Below are 14,598 nucleotides of genomic sequence, written 5' to 3' on the forward strand. Positions count from 1 at the left end.
ACGTCTCAATTAGATTTCCCTTTGGTTTAATCCACAGACAAGATGTTTATGAATCTGACTTTCATAGCGCATTAAAGACTAATTAACCCTGCAAACTGATTCAATCTTTCCCAGCAGTCAAAAAGCCTTGTCAAACACCCAAACATTAAAAACAGCGTTGTGCTATAAATACAAGCTCTTCCAACTTTCTCTTTCGTCCTGCCTCCTTTACATAAACTAACATCGCTCTTTTCTTTCTTCTTTCACTTTTTTTTCTTCTGGGAAAGTTCAAAAGCGAGCGGAGCCAAATCTCGCTCGGCTTTTCCCTCTCACCCAGTTTTCTCTCAGCTCCACACTGCCAGGCTCCAGCACCCATTTAATTCAGCACAAGTCTGCTCCTTTGATGTTAGCTCTCCCAGTTAATAATTAATAGCTCTTGGTAAGACGCTTTGAGAAGAAAGAGATCTCCCTCCTAAAGAATCTCCACTCGGGCAGGCCTGCGCTGCAGTGCAGGGACTTGCCTGACGACAACAAAAATGCACCCACAGGCAAACTGGCTGTCTTAAAAAACATGACACATCTCCTTCCCAACTCCATAAAAAACTACAACCTCGGACACCAAAGGCAGGTTCTTGCTTTGTGACTGCTTTTTTTTTTTATGAGACTTAATCATGTTGGTAAAAACTGGACGCTTCAGTGAGGTAATGCTGTTTACTTCACTGACTCCTGTGTAATAAATGTGCAAGCAATTTGAGAAGGCATTCGATTCTCTGCTGCAAACTTAAAACAAGAAAAGAAAAGCCGAATAACACGCTAATGTAAGCTTTCATTCATACCAGCTTCACTGAGACCGGAGAGGAATTTCAAGAGCGTCTGTTCATCAAGCTTATTGGAAGTGAAGTCGATGCGAGATGACATGTTCATCCTCTCCTTCAAGATTAGAGATTGGATCAAGCAAGAAAATCTGACCCTTTCTCTTTCTTCTCCGCTGCCCGCTTTTTGTTCGCAGCGCTGTGAGAGATGATTATCAGCCATTCAAAGAGCTGTTTGTTTGCTCGGAATATTTGATAAGAGGACCGAACAGCACACTTTGAGGTCAAATAACTTTACATAATGAAAGCCCCGAGAGAAAGGTCTATCCGATAAGAGACATTTTTCAGATGAAGAATGAAGCAATCTGGCCATTCTCAGTGAGGTCTGGGCAGTTTAAATGTGTCCTCCCTGAACTCGACTCAAATCTGTCAAATTCGCTCTTTTTCTTGTCTTGAACTCTGCAGCAGGACTGCAAATAACGGGTTTTATTCTCGATTAATTGATTATTTTGTTAAGTGACAAAAAGAACAATTTACAATGATATTAAACAGAGACTAACAGTGAATCCTCCCATTTAAGAAACTGTAACCACATAACGTTTGTTTGAAAAAGTACGAATACTTCCCTTCCGATAAGCTAATCGCTTAATCGACAAATCGTTTCAGCTTCGCTCTGCAGAACGATCTCACTTGTGTAAGAGACGTAGTACTAACCTGAGTCAGTTACTGACAGTCATACATTGACACAATAAGCACAATCAAAGTAAAAATGTTCTCTGTTCTTTTGAGCAACCAACAAAGCTATAATAAAAACATCCTTAATAAAAAATGCACCATTTCTCGGGCAAAATAACCTTTTTTAAAACGGCTGCATGTTAAGATTATTTGACAAATGTGTCTTTCTCTTGCCTTCCTTTTCCACAGCAGCCCACGGAATATTTTGACATGGGCATCTTCCTGGCTTTCTTCGTGGTTGTGTCGCTGGTTTGCCTCATTCTGCTCATCAAGATCAAACTCAAGCAAAGGAGAAGTCAGGTTAGTGTCTAAACACACACTCCTCAGCGCTTTCTTTGTTAACCACAGTTTGAGTCACATGGGAGCAAAAGTGATGCAAACACGCCGCGCCGGGTTTTTCCAGTCGGCACGACCTCGCTTGGAGTTGCAGGCGTTGAGTCAGGCGACGGTAGCACTGCTGTTGATTGATTTCTCTCGGTGTGTTGACAAAAAGCTCTCAGTGGAGGCTTATGTTGGGGCGCATGAATCAGGATTAGCATTTAATTAACGCTTATGAGAGGTTGGCTGCTGGAGCCAAAAACTCAGAGGTGTCATGACGGAGCAGAAAACTTGTAGCGGCATCCGTTAAGGTGTGTGTGTGTGTGTGTGTGTGTGTGTGTGTGTGTGTGTGTGTGTGTGTGTGTGTGTGTGTGTGTGTGTGTGTGTGTGTGTGTGTGTGTGTGTGTGTGTGTGTGTGTGTGTGTGTGTGTGTGTGTGTGTGTGTGTGTGTGTGTGTTGGTGTGTGTGTTGGTGTGTGTGTGCGCGCGCAGCGGGAGACTTCCTTTGGTGGTTAATTAAGAGGACCGCTCACACCAGGGGCCTTTTCTTCCTGAAAATGTAATGAACTTCTTGTGGTGTAAATATTGTTAATACAGTAATAACATTTCCTTTCTAATTCAACTGTAAACATGAGAACACTTTGGGATTTAGTGCAGGATTCCTCAAGGGTTTGTCCTCAGAAGACTGCAGTTAATTACAGATTTTTAAGTCCTCGTGTTTGTCAACCCTGTGATGAGATTTGACTTTCATGCATTGCTCTGACTTACTAAGATACCCGCATGTCCTTAAACAGTCTTCAATGATCTAGTTGGGAGGCAACATAAAATAAAAAGGGTCTCTGGAGAGGGTTTCTTCCTTTAAGTTAAACCTGAGCATAAATAACTCCCCCACTGCTGTAAATCCAAATGTCTGCTACACATGTGAATCATTAAGTTTAATCCTAATAAGTGTTTCTGCATCTGCGTGTGTCAATCACCAAGTAACATTTTTAAGGCAACACGAAACACATAAGAGATAAAAAAGACACCAGAGAGAGTTGATAATGCATGAGTCAAACATTGCACGAACGTCTCAAATCATCAACATCAACCCTCTCTCGTTAACATCAGCAGAGAGGAACACGGTTCAAAAGTTGCCAACACTGACGCATAGACGTTTACAGGAATGTTTACTTGGGAGCATCATCACTAACTTTTCACAGTTAGCTTTGTCATTTTTCTGTCTTATTTTTGGATCTCATTATTCCTGCTTCCTTCCTCCCCACCACAGAGCTCGATGAACAGAATGGCCATCCAAGCCTTGGAAAAGATGGAGACGAGAAAGTTCAAGGCCAAAGGAAAGGGCCAGCGCGAGAGCAGCTGTGGAGCCTCCGATTCACTGAGCAGCAGCTCCACCTCTGACTGCGCCATCTGTCTTGAAAAGTACATTGATGGGGAGGTAAGAAAAGACACTTTGTCCTTTTGATTTTAATTATTTGGGGACTTTTATTAAACGGTACAACGGTTTTACTCGCCGTAAACTCTGCTTTACTATATGTGTGTGTGTGTGTGTGTGTGTGTGTGGTTATGCCAGCTCTTACAGTGAATACAAAGGTTATGTTAAAAAGATCAAGGTTCTTGTTATGTTATATTATATTGGTAGATAATGCATGAAAGTGACAAAACACTCCAACTGCTAATACCTCAACTTTGTGACACACTTGTACTTCCAAAAACTGTCAGGTGTCATTGTTAAACTTATTGGATCAATCGGAAGAAAATTATATTATTTTTATTATTAATTATTGTGACTTTTAAAATCAAGAGAATATGTTCAAAAAAAAAAGTACAACAAATCCAGGTCAAATCATACTATAACTCATTTTTCTAAAGTACTGTTTGCAGCCCAAATACTTTTTAAAATTTGTTTTCAAATTATTATGATGGACATAATCCGCAGTTTGTGTGCATTTTCTTCCTATTTTTTCTCTTCATTTTTAGTTTGCCGACACTGAACGGTGTCTTTTTGCAGTTTTTTGATGTGTGGGGTCCATGACTGGGGAAATCCAATTTTCATGAACAAGAAGAAAAACAAAAAAAAACATTATATCATTATAAAACAAAATAAGACAAAGTTATGATACCAGTGGAGCACTGAGTAACAACATCCCTGACAAACACAGAAATAACATACATCATTAGGTGAATGATTTTTATTCAAACTTTAAAGCATAAGTGAACCATGTGGGAGCCAAACCTCTGAACTGGCAGTGTTAGTGCGGTCGTCTACCCACTGAGCTTGTTTTCTTTTCATTACATACTCTGTAGACATGAAACATAATGCAGTTCTGTGGACAATAGAATGGAAGTCCCCCTGATGTGTTCAGGGACCGCAGTCCCGCGATCCTCAGTGACGTTTTTTCCGGCACCTTTTTTAGATGTTTAGTTCAGTCTTTGAGAGCACCTGGGGAGATAACAGTACCCAGAGTGCATTGGGTTGTGATTATGCTTCCTGTTTTCCCAGTGTGGCCTTCTTCAATCCCTTTTCATTGTCAAACGATGTATCGTAATCTTGGACTTTAAAGGGTTTACTTTAAACGGCATTGCTCATCCTCAACACGGACGCTGCGGGGACAAACCCCAGTGCCCAGGGGGGGACATAGTTTGCTTATGTGTGAGTGTTTTTTTTGTTGTTGTGTGTCTCTCCGGTAAGGAGGAGAAGAAAACACAACAAAGCGTGGCGCCGGGCTTGCACAGAGGAAGTGGCGATATAAAAGGCTGAATGGCATCAAAGCACTTTTTGAGCAGTGAACCAAGCAACAAAAGCCTGGGTGGAAAAGAGCCCGAAGATGAGTCACATTAAGCCATAGAATAAAGTATTTATGGAGGGAAAGCTCTCACTGGAGAGGAATATTATAATTCATATTCATAGTGCTCCTGCTGTCTTCTTGGAATTCCTCCATGCCGATTCTCCATCTGAATACAAAGTGTTGCATTCTTTTCATATCAATCCTCACGCGTAAGCCTCTTGTTTGTTCTGTTCCACAAAGTGTTGACATTGAGCATCAAACTTGTCGTTGTACTGTGGTGCGGCATCTAGTTGAGTTTTGTTTGTGGCATTATGGGACGTTGGCTCCTCAGAGGTAAAAACTGGATTAAGACTCAAAACCTTCATTAAAGTTGACATTTCTGTACAGCTTTGCCGCCACCTTCTGGACATTCAGCCACTTGTTTATTCACCCTCTGAGAATTATTTATGCCGCTACTTTGTAATTTTGGGAATTGTAGGAGTGCAGGAATCTTAATTTAAGACCTTTTCCATACATTTTAAGACCTCATCTCCACTTTGAGTTCAAACCGGTTACATCAGCGACACACTTAACTAACATTTACTATACAATATTGTAAGAAAGCACAATTTACCACTTGGACCACTGTATCAATGCAACATAATTCAGATAGACGAGGTGGGAACAAAGCACAAGAGAATTAATAGTAAGCCATGAAAAAAAGTCATAGTATAGCGTGGTATAAAAGATTCCATAATATAGTATGTGTTGTTCTGCATTGTCCACTCTTGGTCTTCTCCTACACACCTGTCTATCTACAGGTGTGCATAAGTTCTGCTCTTCAATAAAAACAAATGTCACCAAACATTCATAGTATAGTATGCTCTTCACACTGCATTTGGTGTTATTAAATTAACAGGCTCTAGTTCTAACATTATATATATATATATAACATTCAAGGAGCTACAAGGCAGGATCTGGAGCTTAAATTAACAAATAAGTAGCATTTTCCTTGAATTAAATTAAAGGCAACAGTTAATTTGGATATTTCACTCACGTGTGTGTGTGTGTGTGTGTTGGACTGTCACCTTAAATTTAATTAGAGAATGCTAGAAGACCGCACTTGCTCTACTTGTTTGTTGTTTTCTGTCCCCCAGCTGTAAGCAGACGTTGAAGACCTTTTATTTATTTGAGTTAGGAAGTTATTTAGCACACACATTACTAATAATAATTAAAAATACTTAAACATTTGACATTTAAAAGTTCCAATATAATAATCAATGTCACTGAAATACAAGACACAATCATTTGACATGTAGCCGAAACATCGTGTTCTGTCAGTTTCCGTATTTTCAGCTGATTGCACTTTGTAAATGATATTCCAGGTAAAAATCTGACTATTAAATCTTGTTGTATTTGTCCCCTACAGGAGCTGCGAGTTATCCCCTGTGCTCACAGATTTCATAAGAAATGTGTCGACCCCTGGCTGCTCCAGCATCACACATGTCCCCACTGTAGACACAACATCATCGGTGAGAGAATATTTTTGATATTTAGATAAAATACCACAGAAACACATATTTCATTGAAGGAACAACACATGTTCCCTGGTTTATAAAAGAGACATTTACGAGACTACGTTATTTCTCTTCAGAGCAAAAGAAGGGAAATCCAGGACCAGCATGCATAGACCCTGGCAACCCGGTGCACAACCGGCAGCGGGTGGTGCTGCCGGTCCATTATCCCGGCAGGGTGCACCGTGCTGGCCAGGTGACGGCCTACCCAACCAGAACCAGCATGGACCCCCACGGCAACCCCATCACCATGCTCACCGTGGACCAGCACCCGGATCCTCAAGGTCTGTACACACCCCAGTCAACATCCGCCTTTCTCCGGAGCTACCACCCCACCCTCCATCTGGACCACTCGCTCAACCCCCACCACTGCGGATTAGAGCACCGTGGACCCCCCGCCTACCCAGCACAGCCGCATCATGCTGCTTTTAAACGACCCAAGTTCCACGGTCGAAATTTTTCTCGAGCAGCCTGCTTCTCACAGTACGAGACTATGTACCAGCACTACTATTTTCAGGGGTTGACTTTCCCTCAGCAGCCCGAGGGGGGCCAAGGGCCGGCTATGGCAGGGCAGCTTGGTGGAGGGGGAGTGGCCCATAAGGGCCACCACAGCAGGGCCTTTCAGCAGGGGCTGTTATACCCCACAGTGGTACACATGGCACCTGCCTCTTCTTCAAGGATAGGTGATACCGGAAGCACTTCTGGCCTGAGCTGTTACCACGGCCACCGCTCAGTGTGCAGCGGCTACCTTGCCGACTGCCCTGGCAGCGACAGCAGCAGCAGCAGCTCAGGCCAGTGCCACTGTTCCTCCAGCGACTCCATGTTGGACTGTACTGAGGTCAGCAACCAGGGGGTGTACGGTAGCTGCTCTACCTTCCGCAGCTCGCTGAGCAGTGACTACGATCCTTACGTCTACCGGAGTAAGAGTCCGTGTAGGGGCTCCGTGGGGGAAGCAGGGGCTGCGGCGTGCGCCACAGTTCCTGCCGAGGATACATCTTCCCTTGTTCCCTTGGGACACGACTGCCTGCAGCTCCCTCCTGGAGCTGCGGGATATAACTTGGGGGACCACCTCTCCAACTGCAGTTTGGAGCCCAACTACAGCAGTCACTCATCACTGGAACCCAGGGAGAACAGCAACACTAGCACTACCTCAGCCGGGGCTCCAGAGGCTCCCAGAGCAGACAGGGGAAAGGGGGCGCAGGAGGAGTCGGGGGAGCTCGGAGCCGCAGCCTGTAGCTGCTGCTTCGAAGTGCTTCCTTCCAATGTGGAGTCCAAAGGGCAGGACTCGGACCAAGCTGGGCCTCTGGCCACAGGACGCTTTCACAGGGGGGTGGACTTTCATAACTCAACCTCCAAGAACTACTTTGCTCCTGAGCACATGTGCCCTTCCGCGGAGCAGGTGAGCTACGAAGGGCTACCTTGCTGCTTCTACAAAGAGATGAAGGTGCACAGGGCCACAACGGGGCGCTACACCGAGGACTACGCTGTTAATGTGCAGTATGCAGACTCAGAGACCTGCTCTGGACAGGGCTGCTGCGAATTTAACCAGAGAATACCCATAATTCCTGAGGACACAGACTGTGAATTGGGCACTGAGACAGAGACCCAGAGCAGTTTATTGCCCATTAATGTCACAGTGGAGGCTGAGGTGCGGACAGGAGAGCGACATGAGCCCAGGGAGGGGTTCTTCACCTCAGGACAGTTTAGAGGTCAGTCGTACCCTCAAGAGGAGGAGACCAGGGCTTTGTTTCACCCTCAGCTCTCTGCAAGCCCCACTGCATTGGGAAGCAGTACTCCAACAAACGAGGGAGGTCTGGGTATATGAACTCGAGCCCAGAGAGAAAGGACTCAAAAAGTATGTATTTGGTACCGAATCAGTCAATCATTGAAACCCTCAGCTGCCTTGTTTTAACCTTGCTCTCCGAGCGCTGAATGTTATCATCTTCGATTGTGTGGATTTCTACTGAAATGGCCTGTCATTTCTAGACAGTATGTCAAGTTCATTCCTGTGGCCACAAACGTCTCGGCACCAAACTATGTTACCATAGCACTGAGACAAAGTGTAACTACAAATACGGATGGACTGAAACTAGAAGTAGGTTGGTATTGGCTTCTATCTGCAGACTGTCTGCTACCATCGAGGGTTAGGCCCCTTCAGCGTTAAATAATCCGGGCCCATTTCTTGTGAGATTTCTCTCCCGATTTTGTTTTTCCATCTTTAGTGCAAGATCTGGGAATCAGATTTTTTTTTTTTTTTAAAGAAAAAAGTACACTTAATTCACAAACATCTGCATCTACATGTATATGTGCACACATGAACACTGACTGCCTATAAAGCTTCAACCACCAACTTAAATAGGTTGTACGGACATAGCTATACCAAAACAGAAAGACATGATTGTTTTTTTTTTTTTTAAAGCAGGGAAAAGGGTCTTTCTAAGTGTCTGTGACCCACACGTTTCTCTGGGGAGAAGAAGCTATATATTACAGAAAAATGCATAGAAATGTGAATGCAAGGCTAACACTGGTCTCTATTCAATATAATACAGAATTTGTTTTATGCATTGCATTTCTGTCCAGCAGTGGCCTACCTGTATGAGATGTGCCAGAGCAACATGTAAGCCTTACGCTGGTGAGCTATTTGTAGCAAAATCTAAAAGACACTGCACCGCTTTTAGTCCAACTCCAGTCTAAAGTGACAGTAGGTCTCGGGGTCAGTAGATTTCTTCAGAAGTAGAGTGTAGCACTCTACCTTTTGTTTGGAAGCCCTTAAAAAGTATATTTTTGCTGTCACTTACCCAATTTCCTCAATGAGGCATGCTCTAATAAATATCTATTAAAAACAAAAACAAAAGAGTTCTAGCATGTATCAAAAGGCCAAAGGAAAGTAGCTGGAAAAGACTCATATTTCATAAGGGTTCCTTAATGTACTGTGACTTTTAAAAATTTATTTTAAATAATGCAGTTATAAATACCACAGTGTATCCATTTGAAACATATCGTGCCATGCATAATACATACTTGCGATATCAATGCTTGTCATTCATGCCTTTCTGTTTGTCCTGCAGACTGTTTTTATACTGTTTCTATGAAATATACACATTCTCTACACAGAGGAAAACTTTCTGAAATAACCCTATTTATAAGTTAACCCAGTGCTGTAATCAAGTGAGAATCTAATCTTGCCTTTTGCATAGAGATATGTACCTACTGCAAATATAACATTTTGGGGTACTTGAGTCACTATTTAATTTTTTTTGTTATTGTTTCTAGCACTTAAGAAGATTAAAAATGTGTACAAAAATTAATATTTTTTAATTTTTTAAGAATATAATTATTTTCTGTCATTACCATTACAAATGTTTAAAACAAAGGCTAGAAATCAGTCCGTGTATATTTCTGTACCTGTATAGCAAACACATTTCATAAATGGAAATATGTTCTCTGAATATTTATTTACTAATATATTTATCTTTAAGCCATGTCTTATGTTCAGAGTGTATGAACGTTTGAGTTATTTGGTTGCTTTTTATTTTGAGAAAAATCACTAACATGAGACTTTGTATATACATGGTAATTGCACACAAGACGATTAAATCTTCTCTGACCAAAAAACTGATTTTAAAACTTTAGTACCATACAGTTTTGTAATTAAAGTGTACAAAGATCTGTAAAATATACAGTTTTATTCAAGTAACTCATGTTGTGGTGTCCTTCTTTACATTGTCCACATTGAGATTCTTTGTTTTGTTGTTTTATCCTTAGAAGTAGTAATTAGTTTTCCTTCCGTAGCTTTGAGAATAATCCATTCAGATACTGACATTAACTTTTTCAACACGTTTTATTATTTGTAGCCAAAATGTAGATGTTACAAAACCTATTCAAAACCAACTGCACCAGCAGTCTTAACTCTGATACCACAAATACAGTGACATTTTGGTTTTTAATGTGGCATTATTTAACATTGGTATTTTGTACAGTTAAAGTGTCGCTGAACCAAGACCATCAGCAAGAAAATAAATATGTGCACTGGCCCAATTTCCCTGTCATTGTGCAGAGAGGAGCTCTGGGGCTTCGTGCTCTGAAAACTCACGTCAAAGAACTCCGCAGACATAAAAGCCTGAAACACAGATCCAGTGTTTTCGTTCCCCCCCCCCCCCCCCCCCCCCATAGGAGGTGTCAGAGTGCATCTCACAGCTTGAAACCAGAGTGAAGAGCCACGACTCCACCGGTGAGGTTGTAGTACTTCACACAGTAGAAACCTGCTTCCTCAATCATTAGTTTAAACTCCTCCTGCAGAAGAGAGAGAGAGCGAGAGAGAGCGAGAGAGAGCGAGAGAGAGCGAGAGAGAGCGAGAGAGAGAGAGAGAGAGAGAGAGAGCGAGAGAGAGAGAGAGCGAGCGAGCGAGAGAGAGAGAGAGAGAGAGAGCAAAGGAAATGACTCGCTAACATTGAATCCACAAAGTGACATTGCTCAGGTTGGCATCAAATAATTAAATCTGATCGAACAAGCTTGAAGAAATGTAAACTTTGTTTAGGAACAAAGTGAAAATTGTGCTGAAACAATCCGTTAATCACAACAAGAATGATCTTCAAAGATTGTGATGATCAACGAATCATATCACATCCTTAATCACGTCAGAATTAAAAATTATTTTGGTTCCAGTTTAACTTGTATTTTCTAATTAGTATCTTTATTGCATAATATTCTATTTTTTTTACTTTTTAGGAGATACTATGATTTATTTTTACATTTCAATGGCATACTAGACTTATACATACTTATACAAAGTATACATACTATACTTTGTAATGACTGTTTTGTGACATTATGGCAGAAACTACTTATTTTCATTGCATACTATACTATGAATTTATTATTATTTATTTATTTAAGGCTTCCTATACAACTTTTTTGAGACATTTTTCATTGCATAATATACAATGACTTTTAAAAATAGATTTGTGACATACCATCTTCTTTTTTTTATTATCTATTTTAAATGGCATACTATATTATGAAATATTTAATGCATCTCATGTCACATTCAGGATCCGCACAAAATGTTTCCGAGGGTCGCCATCGACGGGCTGCACTTTGAGAAACTGCTATAAACCATCATGGGGTAATGTCTCATTCAGCCTTATGAAGCATCAGACAGAACATTAATAATTCATTTATAGTATATATCGTAAATATATGTATAATATGATATTGAAAGCACTATAAATTAAACAGACTTTACAAATTGCTAAACATTTATTAAACGTGTAAATAATTGCTCAAATATAGATAAAATCTCATTAATTTAAATGTGCCTGCATTCTCGCCACATATTACATGTTATCAAAGTTTATTGACCAAATACTGGTTATACAAGAACATGTAGTAAAATTATTTAAACAGTGGTCCAGGGAGTCATCTCAAGCTGATGTATGGAAAGGGTCTTAAAATAGCTAAAAGGTTTCTTGATAAGATCTGTACAATCAAAAGGGGAATACAAAATCATTTAAAATAGCACCAACTTGAGGTGAATCATATAAGAATGGAGAGTAGCGTACACAGAAATGGGGAGACGGAAATAAAATAGTTTTCTTTCCTCACCTGGTCCGGGAACTTGCGGATGCTTTCTACCAGATACTGGTACGACTTCCAGTCTCCAGCAATCACCTCTCCCAAAACTGGGATCATCTGGAAACTGTATGCGTCATAAAGCCTGAAAACATGGAAGAGGATACAAGTTACCAGAGGAGCCAAAAGGCAGCTTTCTCTGAGCTGTAAAACCCTTACATGTAGCCTCTACAGCGCAGGTAGTGAACCATGAGCCCCGGAGCGACAACAGTCTGCAGGTTTTATTTCAAAAGGATCATCTCAACAGTGAATTCTGAGTTCCCTCCGTGCTCTACAGTCCTGTGCAGCCAGGTCACATTTAACTGCTGAAGTGCTTCGAGGTACAAAACCAGAAGAGGGCGCTGTTCTTCCAAACCACACAAGATTATGGAAGGACACGAAAGCTATTCAGATAACAACAATATATACACACACATCTTTTTTAGTAAAGCCGAGCAGTTTATGGGAAATGTCTCAATTCAGCATGATGCTCGTTACTAAATAAAAATCGCTGCTCCTAGAATGTGGCGAGACTGAAAACCTACCAATGTGTTCTGTCATTTATTCATTCCTACGACAGCTTGGATAAACGCTTTGCACACGAGTGTTTCAAATGTGTTGTTGGATCTGTGATGGCAGTAATGAATCTCCAGAGACCTTCTGAGGTTCACGAGGTTGATTCATGTGAAATCTCCTTCTCACCTTGCCAATACAGGATTTGTCACTTTGCTGAACTCTAAGCACATGAACCTGCCACCAGGCTTCAGCACCCGCAGAGCCTCCTGCAGCGCCTAAAAAAGAAAAGAAAAACATTTGTGCTCAACAACAACTTTAATTATCAATTAATCCTTTTAAGTCATTTATCAAGCCAAATTATTTGGTGGGTTACAGCTTCTCAAATAGGAGGATTTGACACTTTCTTATGTTTCATGTCATTGTAAAGGGAGAATCACTGGATTTTGGACAATTCAAAAGGCATCACCTTGGACTTTAAAAAAGTGTGATGGTATTGTTTTACACATTCCTGACACTTTACTGGAAAATGAATCGGTTGAATAAAAAATGAATGAACAGTTTACTTAAAAGAAAAATAATCATTACTTGCAGCCCTGAATACATTTAGCAATTTGACAAACAAGTTTAACTGTAAATCCTCTTAATGCACGTGTAAGAGACGTAAATGCAACTCTAATAATGACTTTTTATTTATTTAAAACAATAAATACATGGAAACTATGTAGAGAAAGTTATTAGTTTAAGTTTCTACTAATACATATACATGTTATTCTCTAATATATGTCTTATGTTGGTCATTTTTAATGTATGTTTTTCTTGTGTGGACCCCTGCAACATTAGCTCTAATGGGGAACCTTCAATAAACTAAACTTAACTATTGGGGATCTTCTAATGAACGCAAGTATAAAGCAGGTAGCAGCTCAGAGTGCGATGAGCTGACACACTCTCTGTTAACGCTGTTCTACTAACAGGCGGATGTCTCTTAAGTGCGGCGCTGTAGCACCAAAGGTCTTTATGGGATTATCTGTGCATGAGAGAAAAGCTTTGGTACTGGTGGAGTCAGTTACCTGATCTATATGGGTGACGTTCCGAATGCCAAAGGCGATGGTATAAATATCAAACTGGTCGTCATCAAAGGGCAGCTCCTCTGCGTCCCCCACCACCCACGACAGACCTGATGCACACGGGCACACATGGCATCTTCATTTCAACAAGCTCCAGTTTGTAAACCTGGGACAGTTTTATACCAACGGTTCTGTTTGGTAAATACTGCAGCGATCATTATTCGGTCCTCTGTTCTGGTCACGCGTGGCTGCACAGATGTCTCACACACTTCAAATTTAATTGCTCCGTAATCAAGTGTGATTCGACTGTTTGGAAAATGAACACGTTTGATTTTATTTCATGCATAAAACGATCTGAGAATGTTGACATCCAGCCACAGTAACAAGCAGGGCTGCACGAGATGAGGGAAATATGCAAAACCATATTACCTGCGATAAATAAACACATTTTAAAGTGTACTCGATTCTGCTGCTTTCAGTACACTGCTCAAATAAAACTAATGGCTTGTTGAATGAAAAACGTGTGAGAAAAGATCATTTCCAACATTCTCTTATTGAACTGAAAACTAAAAGGCACCGATACAAACGAACGACAGCTACATTTCAAAGTGTTCTACTGATACTCTTTTTCAACTCGCTAAAGAAACCTGCAATAACAAAACGACATACTGTGCTCTTGCCATAGTAACAAGCTCAGTAAACACAACGTACTTCTCTGAACACATTTCCATGCACATATTTTACAGAATCTCATTCTGCCTTGGATCATATTTGATAGAAATGCTTACTTTATATGGAACATACAGCAAAATCATATCTCAGACCGTGAGGGTTTTCAAGCTTCTCCTCCCGGTCCCCTGTACCGACTGCTTTATGTCAACAAGTGAATATGAACCCTCTCTAGTTCAACTAAATAGTATGGGTTTAATATTGCTTACAAAAATATGGTTAATCCAAGCTCCTCTATCAAGAGCTGCAACTATTAAATTAAATAAACTATTTGGGTTATCGATTAATCGTAATGTTCCATGCCTTGTTTCAGCCTCTCAAATATGGAGATTTCCTGCTTTTCTCCATTTTAGATCATATAAAGTGTCAACATGCTCACTAAAACCTCACAGATGAGGGAAAGTGCAGGGATACGATGTCTTGCAGAAGAAAGCTTACCAGCCCTGGTGCCCATGCTGTCGGCTTTCTGCTTGCCCACTCTCAGCATCTCCTTG

At 41.0% G+C, this 14,598-nt stretch overlaps 2 protein-coding genes across 3 annotated transcripts in view; one reads left to right on the forward strand and one right to left on the reverse strand.

The window, feature by feature from the left end:
* Positions 1-650: 650 nt before the first annotated feature.
* On the forward strand, positions 651-9,924 carry LOC115013851 (E3 ubiquitin-protein ligase znrf3-like). The gene is made up of 5 exons (XM_029440388.1): positions 651-680; positions 1,716-1,826; positions 3,114-3,281; positions 6,041-6,143; positions 6,266-9,924. Exons 1-5 carry the CDS (start codon positions 651-653, stop codon positions 8,008-8,010), a joined length of 2,157 nt encoding a protein of 718 aa, XP_029296248.1. The 3' UTR covers positions 8,011-9,924.
* Positions 9,925-10,344: 420 nt separating this feature from the next.
* Positions 10,345-14,598, reverse strand: part of coq5 (coenzyme Q5, methyltransferase) — a 5,766-nt gene continuing 1,512 nt past the window's right edge. The window contains exons 3-7 of one of the 2 annotated variants that reach the window (XM_029439271.1): positions 14,543-14,598; positions 13,379-13,485; positions 12,498-12,586; positions 11,790-11,901; positions 10,345-10,478 (exon numbers count right to left, since the gene is read on the reverse strand). The exon at positions 14,543-14,598 is cut by the window's right edge and continues 169 nt beyond it. In XM_029439271.1, coding sequence (XP_029295131.1) covers positions 10,377-10,478; positions 11,790-11,901; positions 12,498-12,586; positions 13,379-13,485; positions 14,543-14,598 — 466 coding nt within the window. In that variant the 3' untranslated portion in view covers positions 10,345-10,376. Of the gene's footprint in view, positions 10,479-11,154; positions 11,664-11,789; positions 11,902-12,497; positions 12,587-13,378; positions 13,486-14,542 lie in introns of those variants that run through there. The other variant, XM_029439272.1, reaches the window with a different exon arrangement.

Source organism: Cottoperca gobio, chromosome 9 (assembly GCF_900634415.1).
Source record: "Cottoperca gobio chromosome 9, fCotGob3.1, whole genome shotgun sequence".
NCBI classification, from domain to species: Eukaryota; Metazoa; Chordata; class Actinopteri; order Perciformes; family Bovichtidae; genus Cottoperca; species Cottoperca gobio.

What these genes read in the sequence shown, in the direction of transcription:
- LOC115013851 (XM_029440388.1), top strand. Translation starts at nt 651, where the DNA reads ATGTTGGTAAAAACTGGACGCTTCAGTGAG. An exon ending in AAACTGGACGCTTCAGTGAG is followed by an intron (nt 681 to 1,715) that starts GTAATGCTGTTT and finishes CCTTTTCCACAG; the next exon opens with CAGCCCACGGAATATTTTGA. An exon ending in CTGTAGACACAACATCATCG is followed by an intron (nt 6,144 to 6,265) that starts GTGAGAGAATAT and finishes ATTTCTCTTCAG; the next exon opens with AGCAAAAGAAGGGAAATCCA.